Source organism: Pseudophryne corroboree, chromosome 4, assembly GCF_028390025.1.
Source record: "Pseudophryne corroboree isolate aPseCor3 chromosome 4, aPseCor3.hap2, whole genome shotgun sequence".
Classification (NCBI taxonomy): domain Eukaryota; kingdom Metazoa; phylum Chordata; class Amphibia; order Anura; family Myobatrachidae; genus Pseudophryne; species Pseudophryne corroboree.
Genome location: NC_086447.1, coordinates 10,599,576 through 10,617,187, shown reverse-complemented (window position 1 = coordinate 10,617,187; position 17,612 = coordinate 10,599,576). Strand labels below are relative to the sequence as shown.

The window sequence follows — 17,612 nt, the reverse complement described above, 5'->3', positions numbered from 1 at the left end:
GACTGAGGCCTAAGCCGGAAGTATAGCTTGCAGCTCTCCTTGAAACAAAAGAACTGCGAGCGATCTCCAGAAAAACGATCCGGGAGATTTACTTTCGGCTCCTTAACCCCTGCAGGTGCTGCTGCTGCGGGAGCTCCGCCAGCAGCCTGGGAGGTGTGCATTTTAATGGACAAATCATTAAATTGTCGAGTCAGGACCTGCACCTGATCGACCACCTATTGCAACGTATTTTGAGGGGTATGCTCCATATTCCCACAAAATTTCAACAGGAATATTGGGCTGCTGAATATGTTATGCACACCAGTGCCTGCAGGAATGTACTGGTGTCTGAACGGATAGGTATGCAAAACAAATGGACTCACAGACAGACTGGGGAATATGACATAACGTACACAGAAGGTGATAGGGTAACAAAATACACACAAAGTGAACAGAGAAGCCCAGAGGCTAAGGAACTGGGTATCTCCCTTGTAATAGAAATGCTCAGATGGGAAAAGCAAGATGTTGTGTTTTAATACGTAGAGAACCCGAAATGCTGTTGCTAAGGGCAACAGCAAAACCCTAAAGGGTTACCAACGGGTGTGGCAGTAAACTCCTTGGTCAGAGATGGAATGATAGACACAAGGAGAGTCTCCACAATCCTAATTCTCACTTGCAGTGCACAGGTTCAGCTTACTGCCACTAAACTGACCCCTGACACCTAGCACAGTGAGACAGGATTAGACAGGCAAGTCTTAGAATACAGCCGCAAACTTGCTAAGTTCACAGAGTAGTAACAGAACCCCAGCAAGCTAAACGACTGACTCCAGTCTTACTGCTAGGTCTGGATTGGCAGAGTGTAATACCAAATCCCCAGGCCTATTTGCAGTAAGCAACAAACAAATACAAAGCTACACAGTACTGGCTAACTTTCAGGAACTGACTAACCAACAAAGATTCAGCAGCATCTGCTTAAACTGAGAAGAGGCCTTATAAAGCAGGTGCTGTCCACGCCCCACTCAGACCTCACAGACTGTGAGCACAAAAACCAGCACCGGATCCCCTGCCGTGCACAGAGCCTATAACCACTGCACAGCAAAAGACCCGAACCGGAGTATCAGCTGCGCTCAAGTAACTCCGCTAGCACTTGTCTCCCGGTTGCCATGAATACGTGGCAGCACAGGGCAGGAGACCCTAACAGTAGCATCTAGTTTCCCTTCACAGCGGGCAGCGGGCAGTGGCAGCGGGGGGCACTACAGCAGCAGCGGATCTTGCCATGGTGCGGCGCCCTCCGGATGGCGCCCGCGCCCTCCGGAAGGCGGCGCCCCGGGCAAAAGTCCTGCTTGCCCGTGGCAAGATCCGCTACTGCACACCTCCATGGTGATTACACACTTTCAGACACATTGCACACCTACATACAGATTGCACACTCTCAGCCACACTGCACACCTCCATACAGATTGCACATTCTCAATCACATAGCACACCTCCATACAGATTGCATACTCTCAATCACATAGCACACCTCCATACAGGTTGCACACTCTCAGTCACATTGCACACCTCCATACAGATTGCACACTCTCAGTCACATAGCCCACCTCCACAGAGATTGCACACTCAAAAATACTTGGCACGCCTCCATACAGATTGCAAACTCTCACGTCACATTGCACACCTCCACACAAATTGCTTATTCTCAGCCACATTGCACACCTCCATGCAGATTGCACACTCTCAGCCACATTGTACACCTCCATACAGATTGCACACTCTCAGCCACATTGCACACCTCCATACAGATTGCACACTTACAGCCACATTGCACATCTCCATACAGATTGCACACTCCCAATCACATTGCACACCTCCATACAGATTTCACCCTCTCAGCCACACTGCATACCTCCATACAGATTGCACATTCTCAGTCACATTGCACACCTCCATAGAGATTACACACTCTCAGCCACACTGCATACCTCCATACAGATTGCACATTCTCAATCACATAGCACACCTCCATACAGATTGCACACTCTCAGTCACATTGCACACCTTCATACAGATTGCACAATCTCAGTCACATTGCTCACCTCCATACAGATTGCACACTTACAGCCACATTGTACACCTTCATGCAGATTGCACACTAACAACCACATTGCACTCCTCCATACAGATTGCATACTCTCAGTCACATTGCACACCTCCATAGAGATTACACACTCTCGGCCACATTGCACACCTTCATACAGATTGCACACTCAGAGCCACATTGCACATCTCCATACATATTGCACACTCTTAGCCACATTGCACACCTCCATACAAATTGCACAATCTGAGCCACATTGCTCACCTCTATACACATTGCACACTCTCAGTCACATTGCACACCTTCATACAGATTACACACTCTCAGTCACATTGCACTCCTCCATACAGATTGCACACTCTCAGTCACATTGCACACCTTCATACAGATTGCACACTCTCAGCCACATTGCTCACCTCCATACAGATTGCACACTTACAGCCACATTGCACACCTTAATACAGACTGCACACTCTCAGTCACATTGCACACCTCCATACAGATTGCATACTCTCAGTCACATTGCACACCTCCATAGAGATTACACACTCTCAGCCACATTGCACACCTCAATACAGATTACACACTCTCAGACACTTTACACACCTACTGTATATACAGATTGCACACTCTCAGCCACATTGCATATCTCCATACAGATTGCATACTCTCAATCACATAGCACACCTCCATACAGATTGCACACTCTCAGCCACATTGCTCACCTCTATACAGATTGCACATTCAGAGCCACATTGCACAACTCCATACAGATTGCACACTCTCAGTCACATTGCACACCTCCATACAGATTGCACACTCTCAGCCACATTGCACACTCTCAGTCACATTGCACACTCTTTTCCATATTGCACACTCTCAGCAACATTGCACACCTCCATACAGATTGCACACTCTTTTCCATATTGCAAACCTCCATACAGATTGCACACTCCCAGTCACATTGCACACCTCCATACAGATTGCACATTCTCAATCACATAGCACACCTTCATACAGATTGCATACTCTCAATCACATAGCACACCTCCATAGAGATTACACACTCTCAGTCACATTGCACACCTTCATACAGATTGCACACTCAGAGCCACATTGCACACCTCAATACAGATTGCACACTCTCAGACACTATACACACCTACTGTATATACAGATTGCACACTCTCAGCCACATTGCATATCTCCATACAGATTGCATACTCTCAATCACATAGCACACCTCCATACAGATTGCACACTCTCAGCCACATTGCTCACCTCTATACAGATTGCACATTCAGAGCCACATTGCACACCTCCATACAGATTGCACACTCTCAGTCACATTGCACACCTCCATACAGATTGCACACTCTCAGCCACATTGCACACTCTCAGTCACATTGCACACTCTTTTCCATATTGCACACTCTCAGCAACATTGCACACCTCCATACAGATTGCACACTCTTTTCCATATTGCACACCTCCATACAGATTGCACACTCCCAGTCACATTGCACACCTCCATACAGATTGCACATTCTCAATCACATAGCACACCTTCATACAGATTGCATACTCTCAATCACATAGCACACCTCCATAGAAATTACACACTCTCAGTCACATTGCACACCTTCATACAGATTGCACACTCAGAGCCACTTTGCACACCTCCATACAGATTGAACACTCCCAGTTACATAGCACATCTCCATACAGATTGCACACTAACAGCCACATTGCACTCCTCCATACAGATTGCATACTCTCAGTCACATTGCACACCTCCATAGAGATTACACACTCTCAGCCACATTGCACACCAACATACAAATTTCACTCTCTCAGCCACATTACTCACCTCCATACAGATTGCACACTCTTAGCCACATTGCACACCTCCATACAAATTGCACAATCTCAGTCACATTGCTCACCTCCATTCAGATTGCACACTTACAGCCAAATTGCACACCTCCATATAGATTGCACACTCTCAGTCACATTGCACACCTCCATAGAGATTGCACACTCTCAGCAACATTGCACACCTTCATACAGATTGCACACTCTCTGTCACATTGCACACCTTCATACAGATTACACACTCTCAGTCACATTGCACTCCTCCATAGAGATTGCATACTCTCAGTCACATTGCACACCTTCATAGAGATTTCACACTCTCAGCCACATTGCACACCTTCATAGAGATTTCACACTCTCAGCCACTTTACACACCTACTGTATATACAGATTGCACACTCTCAGCCACATTGCATATCTCCATACAGATTGCATACTCTCAATCACATAGCAAACCTCAATACAGACTGCACACTCTCAGCCACATTGCTCACCTCGATACAGATTGCACATTCAGAGCCACATTGCACACCTCCATACAGATTGCACACTCTCAGCCACATTGCACACGTACAGCCACATTGCACACCTCCATACAGATTGCACACTCTCAGCCACATTGCACACGTACAGCCACATTGCACACCTCCATAGAAATTGCACACTCTCAGCAACATTGCACACCTCCATACAGATTGCACACTCTTTTCCATATTGCACACCTCCATAGAGATTGCACACTTACAGCCACATTGCACATCTCCATACAGAATGCATACTCCTAGTCACATTACACACCTTCATACAGATTGCATACTCTCAATCACATAGCACACCTCCAAAGAGATTACACACTCTCAGTAACATTGCACACCTTCATACAGATTGCACACTAACAGCCACATTGCACACCTTCATATAGATTGCACACTCTTAGTCACATTGCACTCCTTAATAGAGATTGCACACTCTCAGCAACATTGCACACCTTCATACAGACTGCACACTCTCAGCCACATTGCTCACCTCGATACAGATTGCACATTCAGAGCCACATTGCACACCTCCATACAGATTGCACACTCTCAGCCACATTGCACACGTACAGCCACATTGCATACCTCCATACAGATTGCACACTCTCAGCCACATTGCACACGTACAGCCACATTGCACACCTCCATAGAGATTGCACACTCTCAGCAACATTGCACACCTCCATACAGATTGCACACTCTTTTCCATATTGCACACCTCCATAGAGATTGCACACTTACAGCCACAATGCACATCTCCATACAGAATGCATACTCCTAGTCACATTGCACACCTCCATACAGATTGCACATTCTCAATCACATAGCAAACCTCCATACAGACTGCACACTCTCAGCCACATTGCTCACCTCGATACAGATTGCACATTCAGAGCCACATTGCACACCTCCATACAGATTGCACACTCTCAGCCACATTGCACACGTACAGCCACATTGCATACCTCTATACAGATTGCACACTCTTTTCCATATTGCACACCTCCATAGAGATTGCACACTTACAGCCACATTGCACATCTCCATACAGAATGCATACTCCTAGTCACATTACACACCTTCATACAGATTGCATACTCTCAATCACATAGCACACCTCCAAAGAGATTACACACTCTCAGTAACATTGCACACCTTCATACAGATTGCACACTAACAGCCACATTGCACACCTTCATATAGATTGCACACTCTTAGTCACATTGCACTCCTTAATAGAGATTGCACACTCTCAGCAACATTGCACACCTTCATACAGACTGCACACTCTCAGCCACATTGCTCACCTCGATACAGATTGCACATTCAGAGCCACATTGCACACCTCCATACAGATTGCACACTCTCAGCCACATTGCACACGTACAGCCACATTGCATACCTCCATACAGATTGCACACTCTCAGCCACATTGCACACGTACAGCCACATTGCACACCTCCATAGAGATTGCACACTCTCAGCAACATTGCACACCTCCATACAGATTGCACACTCTTTTCCATATTGCACACCTCCATAGAGATTGCACACTTACAGCCACAATGCACATCTCCATACAGAATGCATACTCCTAGTCACATTGCACACCTCCATACAGATTGCACATTCTCAATCACATAGCAAACCTCCATACAGACTGCACACTCTCAGCCACATTGCTCACCTCGATACAGATTGCACATTCAGAGCCACATTGCACACCTCCATACAGATTGCACACTCTCAGCCACATTGCACACGTACAGCCACATTGCATACCTCCATACAGATTGCACACTCTCAGCCACATTGCACACGTACAGCCACATTGCACACCTCCATAGAGATTGCACACTCTCAGCAACATTGCACACCTCCATACAGATTGCACACTCTTTTCCATATTGCACACCTCCATAAAGATTGCACACTTACAGCCACATTGCACATCTCCATACAGAATGCATACTCCTAGTCACATTGCACACCTCCATACAGATTGCACATTCTCAATCACATAGCACACCTTCATACAGATTGCATACTCTCAATCACATAGCACACCTTCAAAGAGATTACACACTCTCAGTCACATTGCACACCTTCATACAGATTGCACACTAACAGCCACATTGCACACCTTCATACAGATTGCACACTCTCAGCCACATTGCTCACCTCCATACAGATTGCACACTCTCAGTCTCATTGCACACCTTCATACAGATTGCACATTCAGAGCCACATTGCACACCTCCATACAGATTGCACACTCTCAGCCACATTACACACGTACAGCCACATTGCACACCTCCATACAGATTGCACACTCTCAGCCACATTGCACACGTACAGCCACATTGCACACCTCCATAGAGATTGCACACTCTCAGCAACATTGCACACCTCCATACAGATTGCACACTCTTTTCCATATTGCACACCTCCATAGAGATTGCACACTTACAGCCACAATGCACATCTCCATACAGAATGCATACTCCTAGTCACATTGCACACCTCCATACAGATTGCACATTCTCAATCACATAGCAAACCTCCATACAGACTGCACACTCTCAGCCACATTGCTCACCTCGATACAGATTGCACATTCAGAGCCACATTGCACACCTCCATACAGATTGCACACTCTCAGCCACATTGCACACGTACAGCCACATTGCATACCTCCATACAGATTGCACACTCTCAGCCACATTGCACACGTACAGCCACATTGCACACCTCCATAGAGATTGCACACTCTCAGCAACATTGCACACCTCCATACAGATTGCACACTCTTTTCCATATTGCACACCTCCATAAAGATTGCACACTTACAGCCACATTGCACATCTCCATACAGAATGCATACTCCTAGTCACATTGCACACCTCCATACAGATTGCACATTCTCAATCACATAGCACACCTTCATACAGATTGCATACTCTCAATCACATAGCACACCTTCAAAGAGATTACACACTCTCAGTCACATTGCACACCTTCATACAGATTGCACACTAACAGCCACATTGCACACCTTCATATAGATTGCACACTCTCAGTCACATTGCACACCTTCATACAGATTGCACACTCTCAGCCACATTGCTCACCTCCATACAGATTGCACACTCTCAGTCTCATTGCACACCTTCATACAGATTGCACATTCAGAGCCACATTGCACACCTCCATACAGATTGCACACTCTCAGCCACATTGCACACGTACAGCCACATTGCACACCTCCATACAGATTGCACACTCTCAGCCACATTGCTCACCTCGATACAGATTGCACATTCAGAGCCACATTGCACACCTCCATACAGATTGCACACTCTCAGCCACATTGCACACGTACAGCCACATTGCACACCTCCATAGAAATTGCACACTCTCAGCAACATTGCACACCTCCATACAGATTGCACACTCTTTTCCATATTGCACACCTCCATAGAGATTGCACACTTACAGCCACATTGCACATCTCCATACAGAATGCATACTCCTAGTCACATTACACACCTTCATACAGATTGCATACTCTCAATCACATAGCAAACCTCCAAAGAGATTACACACTCTCAGTCACATTGCACACCTTCATACAGATTGCACACTAACAGCCACATTGCACACCTTCATATAGATTGCACACTCTCAGTCACATTGCACTCCTTAATAGAGATTGCACACTCTCAGCAACATTGCACACCTTCATACAGACTGCACACTCTCAGCCACATTGCTCACCTCGATACAGATTGCACATTCAGAGCCACATTGCACACCTCCATACAGATTGCACACTCTCAGCCACATTGCACACGTACAGCCACATTGCACACCTCCATAGAGATTGCACACTCTCAGCAACATTGCACACCTCCATACAGATTGCACACTCTTTTCCATATTGCACACCTCCATAGAGATTGCACACTTACAGCCACAATGCACATCTCCATACAGAATACATACTCCTAGTCACATTGCACACCTCCATACAGATTGCACATTCTCAATCACATAGCAAACCTCCATACAGACTGCACACTCTCAGCCACATTGCTCACCTCGATACAGATTGCACATTCAGAGCCACATTGCACACCTCCATACAGATTGCACACTCTCAGCCACATTGCACACGTACAGCCACATTGCATACCTCCATACAGATTGCACACTCTCAGCCACATTGCACACGTACAGCCACATTGCACACCTCCATAGAGATTGCACACTCTCAGCAACATTGCACACCTCCATACAGATTGCACACTCTTTTCCATATTGCACACCTCCATAGAGATTGCACACTTACAGCCACATTGCACATCTCCATACAGAATGCATACTCCTAGTCACATTGCACACCTCCATACAGATTGCACATTCTCAATCACATAGCACACCTTCATACAGATTGCATACTCTCAATCACATAGCACACCTTCAAAGAGATTACACACTCTCAGTCACATTGCACACCTTCATACAGATTGCACACTAACAGCCACATTGCACACCTTCATATAGATTGCACACTCTCAGTCACATTGCACACCTTCATACAGATTGCACACTCTCAGCCACATTGCTCACCTCCATACAGATTGCACACTCTCAGTCTCATTGCACACCTTCATACAGATTGCACACTCTCAACCACATTGCTCACCTCCATACAGATTGAACACTTATAGCCACATTGCACACCTTCATACAGATTGCATACTCTCAGTCACATTGCACACCTCCATAGAGATTACACACTCTCAGCCACATTGCACACCATCATACAGATTTCACACTCTCAGCCACATTGCACACCTCCAGACAGATTGCACACTCTCAGGCACATTGCACACCTCCATACAGATTGCAAACTCACAGCCACATTGCACACCTTCATACAGATTGCACACTCTCAGCCACACTGCACACCCTACATACAGATTGTACACTCTCAGCAACACTGCACACCTCCATACAGATTGCACTCTCTCAGCCACACAGCACACCTCCATACAGATTGCACATTCTCAATCACATTGCATATCTCCATACAGATTGCACACTCTCAGTCACATTGCTCACCTCCATACAGATTGCACACTTAGAGCCAAATTGCACACCTCCATACAGATTGCACACTCTCAGTCACATTGCACACTTCCATAGAGATTTCACACTCTCAGCAACATTGCACACCTTCGTACAGATTGCACACTCTCAGTCACATTTCTCACCTCCATACAGATTGCACACTCTCAGTCACATTGCACACCTTCATACAGATTGCACACTCTCAGCCACATTGCTCACCTCCATTCAGATTGCACACTTACAGCCACATTGCACACCTTCATTCTGATTGCACACTCTCAGTCACATTGCACTCCTCCATAGAGATTTCACACTCTCAGCAACATTGCACACCTTCGTACAGATTGCACACTCTCAGTCACATTTCTCACCTTCATACAGACAGCACACTCTCAGCCACATAGCACACCTCCATACAGATTGCACACTCTCAATCACATAGCTCACCTCCATACAGACTGCACACTCTCAGCCACATTGCTCACCTCTATACAGATTGCACACTCAGAGCCACATTGCACACCTCCATACAGATTGCACACTTATAGCCACATTTCACACCTTCATACAGATTGCACACTCTCAGCCACATTGCTCACCTCCATAGAGATTGCACACTCTCAGTCACATTGCACACCTTCATACAGATTGCACATTCTCAGCCACATTGCTCACCTCCATACAGATTGCACACTTACAGCTACATTGTACACCTTCATATAGACTGCACACCCTCAGTCACATTGCACTCCTCCATACAGATTGCATACTCTCAGTCACATTGCACACCTCTATAGAGATTACACACTCTCAGCCACATTGCACATCTCCATACAGATTGCATACTCTAAGTCACATTGCACACCTCCATAGAGATTACACACTCTCATCCACATTGCACACCTCCATACAGATTACACACTCTCAACCACACTGCACACCTCCATACAGATTGCACACTCTCAGCAACATTGCACACCTCCATACAGATTGCACACACTCAGTCACATTGCACACCTCCATAGAGATTGCACACTCTCAGCAACATTGCACACCTCCATACAGATTGTACACTCTTAGCCACATTGCACACCTCCAAACAGATTGCACACTCTCATCCACATTTCACACTTACAGCCACATTGCACACCTCCATACAGATTTCACCCTCTCAGCCACACTACATACCTCCATACAGATTGCACATTCTCAATCACATAGCACACCTTCATACAGATTGCATACTCTCAATCACATAGCATAGCCTCCATAGATTATACACTCTTTCACATTGCAAACCTCCATACAGATTGCACACTCTCAGCCACATTGCACACCTCCATACAGATTACACACTCTAAGCCACATTGCTCACCTCCACACAGATTGCACACTTGCAGACAAATTGCACACCTGCATACAGATTGCACACTCTCAGCCACATTTCACATCTCCATACAGATTTTACACTGTCAGCCACACTGCACACCTCCATACAGATTGCACACTCTCAATCACATAGCACACCTCCATACAGATTGCACACTCTCAATCACATAGCACACCTCCAAACTTATTGCACACTCTCAATCACATAGCACACCTCCATACAGATTGCACACTCTCAATCACATAGCACACCTCCATACAGATTGCACACTCTCAATCACATAGCACACCTCCATACAGATTGCACACTCTCAGTCACATAGCACACCTCCATACAGATTGCACACTCTCAATCACATAGCACACCTCCATACAGATTGCACACTCTCAATCACATAGCACACCTCCATACAGATTGCACACTCTCAATCACATAGCACACCTCCATACAGATTGCACACTCTCAGTCACATAGCACACCTCCATTGCACACTCTCAATCACATAGCACACCTCCATACAGATTGCACACTCTCAATCACATAGCACACCTCCATACAGATTGCACACTCTCAATCACATAGCACACCTCCATACAGATTGCACACTCTCAGTCACATAGCACACCTCCATACAGATTGCACAATCTCAGTCACATTACACACCTCCATTCAGATTGCACACTCTCAGTCACATAGCACACCTCCATACAGGTTACATGCTCTTAGCCACATTGCACACGTACAGCCACATTGCACACCTCCATACAGATTGCACACTCTCAGCCACATTGCACACGTACAGCCACATTGCACACCTCCATAGAGATTGCACACTCTCAGCAACATTGCACACCTCCATACAGATTGCACACTCTTTTCCATATTGCACACCTCCATAGAGATTGCACACTTACAGCCACATTGCACATCTCCATACAGAATGCATACTCCTAGTCACATTGCACACCTCCATACAGATTGCACATTCTAAATCACATAGCAAACCTCCATACAGACTGCACACTCTCAGCCACATTGCTCACCTCGATACAGATTGCACATTCAGAGCCACATTGCACACCTCCATACAGATTGCACACTCTCAGCCACATTGCACACGTACAGCCACAATGCATTCCTCCATACAGATTGCACACTCTCAGCCACATTGCACACGTACAGCCACATTGCACAACTCCATAGAGATTGCACACTCTCAGCAACATTGCACACCTCCATACAGATTGCACACTCTTTTCCATATTGCACACCTCCATAGAGATTGCACACTTACAGCCACATTGCACATCTCCATACAGAATGCATACTCCTAGTCACATTGCACACCTCCATACAGATTGCACATTCTCAATCACATAGCACACCTTCATACAGATTGCATACTCTCAATCACATAGCACACCTCCAAAGAGATTACACACTCTCAGTCACATTGCACACCTTCATACAGATTGCACACTCTCAGTTACATAGCACACCTCCATACAGATTGCACACTCACAGCTACATTGCACATCTCCATACATATTGCATACTCTAAGTCACATTGCACACCTCCATAGAGATTACACACTCTCATCCACATTGCACACCTCCATACAGATTACACACTCTCAACCACACTGCACACCTCCATACAGATTGCACACTCTCAGCCACACTGCACACCTCCATACAGATTGCACACTCTCAGCAACATTACACACCTCCATACAGATTGCACACTCTCAGTCACGTTGCACACCTCCATAGAGATTGCACACTCTCAGCAACATTGCACACCTCCATACAGATTGTACACTCTTAGCCACATTGCACACCTCCTAACAGATTGCACACTCTCATCCACATTTCACACTTACAGCCACATTGCACACCTCCATACAGATTTCACCCTCTCAGCCACACTACATACCTCCATACAGATTGCACATTCTCAATCACATAGCACACCTTCATACAGATTGCATACTCTCAATCACATAGCACACCTCCATAGATTATACACTCTTTCACATTGCACACCTCCATACAGATTGCACACTCTCAGCCACATTGCACACCTCCATACAGATTACACACTCTAAGCCACATTGCTCACCTCCACACAGATTGCACACTTGCAGACAAATTGCACACCTGCATACAGATTGCACACTCTCAGCCACATTTCACATCTCCATACAGATTTTACACTGTCAGCCACACTGCACACCTCCATACAGATTGCACACTCTCAGCCACATAGCACACCTCCATACAGATTGCACACTCTCAATCACATAGCTCACCTCCATACAGACTGCACACTCTCAGCCACATTGCTCACCTCTTTACAGATTGCACACTCAGAGCCACATTGCACACCTCCATACAGATTGCACACTTACAGCCACATTTCACACCTTCATACAGATTGCACACTCTCAGTCACATTGCACTCCTCCATAGAGATTGCACACTCTCAGCAACATTGCACACCTCCATACAGATTGCACACTTACAGCCACATTGCACACCTTCATACAGATTGCACACTCTCAGCCACATTGTTCACCTCCATACAGATTGCACACTCTCAGTCACATTGCACACCTCCATACAGATTGCACACTTACAGCCAAATTGCACACCTCCATACAGATTGCACACTCTCAGTCACATTGCACACCTCCATAGAGATTTCACACTCTCAGCAACATTTCACACCTTCGTACAGATTGCACACTCTCAGCCACATTTCTCACCTCCATACAGGTTGCACACTCTCAGTCACATTGCACACCTTCATACAGATTGCACACTCTCAGCCACATTGCTCACCTCCATTCAGATTGCACACTTACAGCCACATTGCACACCTTCATTCTGATTGCACACTCTCAGTCACTTTGCACTCCTCCATAGAGATTGCACACTCTCAGCAACAATGCACACCTTCATACAGATTGCACACTCTCAGCCACATTGCTCACCTCCATAGATATTGCACACTCTCAGTAACATTGCACACCTTCATACAGATTGCACATTCTCAGCCACATTGCTCACCTCCATACAGATTGCACACTTACAGCCACATTGCACACCTTCATATAGACTGCACACCCTCAGTCACATTGCACTCCTCTTTACAGATTGCATACTCTCAGTCACATTGCACACCTCTATAGAGATTACACACTCTCAGCCACATTGCACACCAACATTCATATTTCACACTATCAGGCACATTGCACACCTCTATACAGATTGCACACTCTCAGCGACATAGCACACCTTCATACAGATTGCACACTCTGTCACATTGCACACCTTCATACAGATTGCACACTCTGTCACATTGCACTCTTCCATACAGATTGCATACTCTCAGTCACATTGCACACCTCCATAGAGATTACACACTCTCAGCCACATTGCACACCTCCATACAGATTGCACACTCTCAGTTACATAGCTCACCTCCATACAGATTGCACACTCACAGCTACATTGCACATCTCCATACAGATTGCATACTCTAAGTCACATTGCACACCTCCATACAGATTACACACTCTCAACCACACTGCACACCTCCATACAGATTGCACACTCTCAGCCACACTGCACACCTCCATACAGATTGCACACTCTCAGCAACATTGCACACCTCCATACAGATTGTACACTCTTAGCCACATTGCACACCTCCAAACAGATTGCACACTCTCATCCACATTTCACACTTACAGCCACATTGCACACCTCCATACAGATTTCACCCTCTCAGCCACACTACATACCTCCATACAGATTGCACATTCTCAATCACATAGCACACCTTCATACAGATTGCATACTCTCAATCACATAGCACACCTCCATAGATTATACACTCTTTCACATTGCACACCTCCATACAGATTGCACACTCTCAGCCACATTGCACACCTCCATACAGATTACACACTCTAAGCCACATTGCTCACCTCCACATAGATTGCACACTTGCAGACAAATTGCACACCTGCATACAGATTGCACACTCTCAGCCACATTTCACATCTCCATACAGATTTTACACTGTCAGCCACACTGCACACCTCCATACAGATTTTACACTGTCAGCCACACTGCACACCTCCATACAGATTGCACACTCTCAAGCACATAGCACACCTCCATACAGATTGCACACTCTCAATCACATAGCACACCTCCATACAGATTGCACACTCTCAATCACATAGCACACCTCCATACAGATTGCACACTCTCAATCACATAGCACACCTCCATACAGATTGCACACTCTCAGTCACATAGCACACCTCCATACAGATTGCACACTCTCAATCACATAGCACACCTCCATACAGATTGCACACTCTCAATCACATAGCACACCTCCATACAGATTGCACACTCTCAGTCACATAGCACACCTCCATTGCACACTCTCAATCACATAGCACACCTCCATACAGATTGCACACTCTCACTCACATAGCACACCTCCATACAGATTGCACACTCTCAATCACATAGCACACCTCCATACAGGTTACATGCTCTCAGTCACATTGCACACCTCCATTCAGATTGCACACTTTCAATAACATAGCACACCTTCATACAGATTGCACACTCTCAATAACATAGCACACTTCCATACAGATTGCACACTCTCAATAACATAGCACACCTCCATACAGATTGCACACTCTCAGTCACTTTGCACACCTCCATAAAGATTGCACACTCTCAATAGATTATTACAGCCCCATTGGAGGAGTGTTTATTGCGTGACCGGCGGTCATTTCTTAGCAGTCATACCCAGAATTAAAACCCATACCCTGTTTCACAGAAGGCAGACACCTTACTCATAGAGATATTTGCTCCTGCGTAGCCAGGCTGCAGATTCTAATTATATGAACCTAGTTAGAGTTGTCGATTCATAGTGCACAGCCACACACTACATAGATCTGCTCAGCCACACTCTACATAGATCTGCTCAGCCACACACTACATAGATCCGCTCAGCCACACACTACATAGATCTGCTCAGCCACACACTACATGGATCTGCTCAGCCACACACTACATGGATCCGCTCAGCCACACACTACATAGATCTGCTCAGCCACACACTACATGGATCTGCTCAGCCACACACTACATGGATCCGCTCAGCCACACACTACATAGATCTGCTCAGTCACACACTACATAGATCTGCTCAGCCACACACTACATAGATCTGCTCAGCCACACACTACATAGATCTGCTCAGTCACACACTACATAGATCTGCTCAGCCACACACTACATAGATCTGCTCAGCCGCACACTACATAGATCTGCTCAGTCATCACAATGCTGATTATTTCTCTGACAATTATTTTACAAGCGTCATACCCAGGATTAGAACCTACGCCCTATTACATTGGAAGCATGCACCTTACTGATGGAGCTATCTGCTCCTGTATATGAAGTATGAGAATTCTAACTATATGAAGTTACGTCTAATGGTCAGAGAAGTTACTTCATATAGTTAGAGTTCTCGCGCTTCCTATATAGGAGCAGATAGCTCCATCAGTGAGGTGTCTGCTTCCAGTGTAATAGGTTGTGGGTTCTGATCCTCTGTCTGACGCTTTCAAAATGTGCATCTATAATAAAGAGAATGTGAGTGGTAAGGTGCAGGGACTAGTGGGGCAGGCGGCCATGGAAGAGATAGCGGTGGCTTTGAATTACCAGAACTGAATGGTGTCCCTGAGTGTGAGGAGAGGTGCCCCCTACAGGCAGTAGCCCGGTGGCAGCTGACTCCATTACCTCCCACAGCTACACCTCTGGTGCTCTGAGGGAATGGTGCCACATCCTATTCCGGGGGTGTCCTCTCTGGAAGACGCTACCGAGTGAGAAATGGGAAATTTCCTAAAGTCCATTCCACTCACTGCCCTATTTATGCCCAAATCCTTGTTGGTCTCAGCAAATTGCAATTTAAATTGCTGTAAGGGAGACACCTTATGGTTTACACTATATTTTCTAAGCCCTGAGAGAGATAAAACGGATGAAGATAAAGTACCAACCAATCAGCTCCTTACTGTCATTTTTCAGATGCAGCCTGTAACATGGCAGTTAGGAGCTGATTGGCTGCTACTTTATCTCTCTCCAAGGCGTTTGCAGTTAATCTGTCACTTACCAGCAGTCACTGCTGAGAGCAGGACCAGCCCCAGGAGAAGAGAGGAAGCAGCTGATCTCATGTCTGATGTCTGGTGTCTGGTATAATCTCCAGTGATGACACCTCATTTATACCAGAAGATACAATGATAATGGGAGGAGCTAGACTGCATCCTGGTATAATCTCCAGTGATGACACCTCGTTTATACCAGAAGATACAATGATAATGGGAGGAGCTACACTGCATCCTGGTATAATTGGCTTTATCTCAAGTTTCACGTGGAAAATGTTACATGTACTAATATCTCGTAATAAATCCCAGGAGCAGTCTTATATGTAATAATCCCCAGTATTACCAACATTGCCTAGTAATGAACAGGCACAGCGTTATACAGCAATTATTATTATACA

At 45.8% G+C, this 17,612-nt stretch overlaps 1 protein-coding gene across 1 annotated transcript in view; it reads right to left on the bottom strand.

Moving 5' to 3' along the window:
• The window catches only part of LOC134908808 (fucolectin-like), an 86,579-nt gene extending 69,271 nt beyond the window's left edge, over positions 1-17,308 (bottom strand). Inside the window, exon 1 of the mRNA XM_063914930.1 lies at positions 17,223-17,308. Within this exon, the coding sequence (XP_063771000.1) occupies positions 17,223-17,283 (61 nt within the window). The 5' untranslated portion in view covers positions 17,284-17,308. The remainder of the gene's footprint in view (positions 1-17,222) is intronic.
• Between the last annotated feature and the right edge of the window lie 304 nt (positions 17,309-17,612).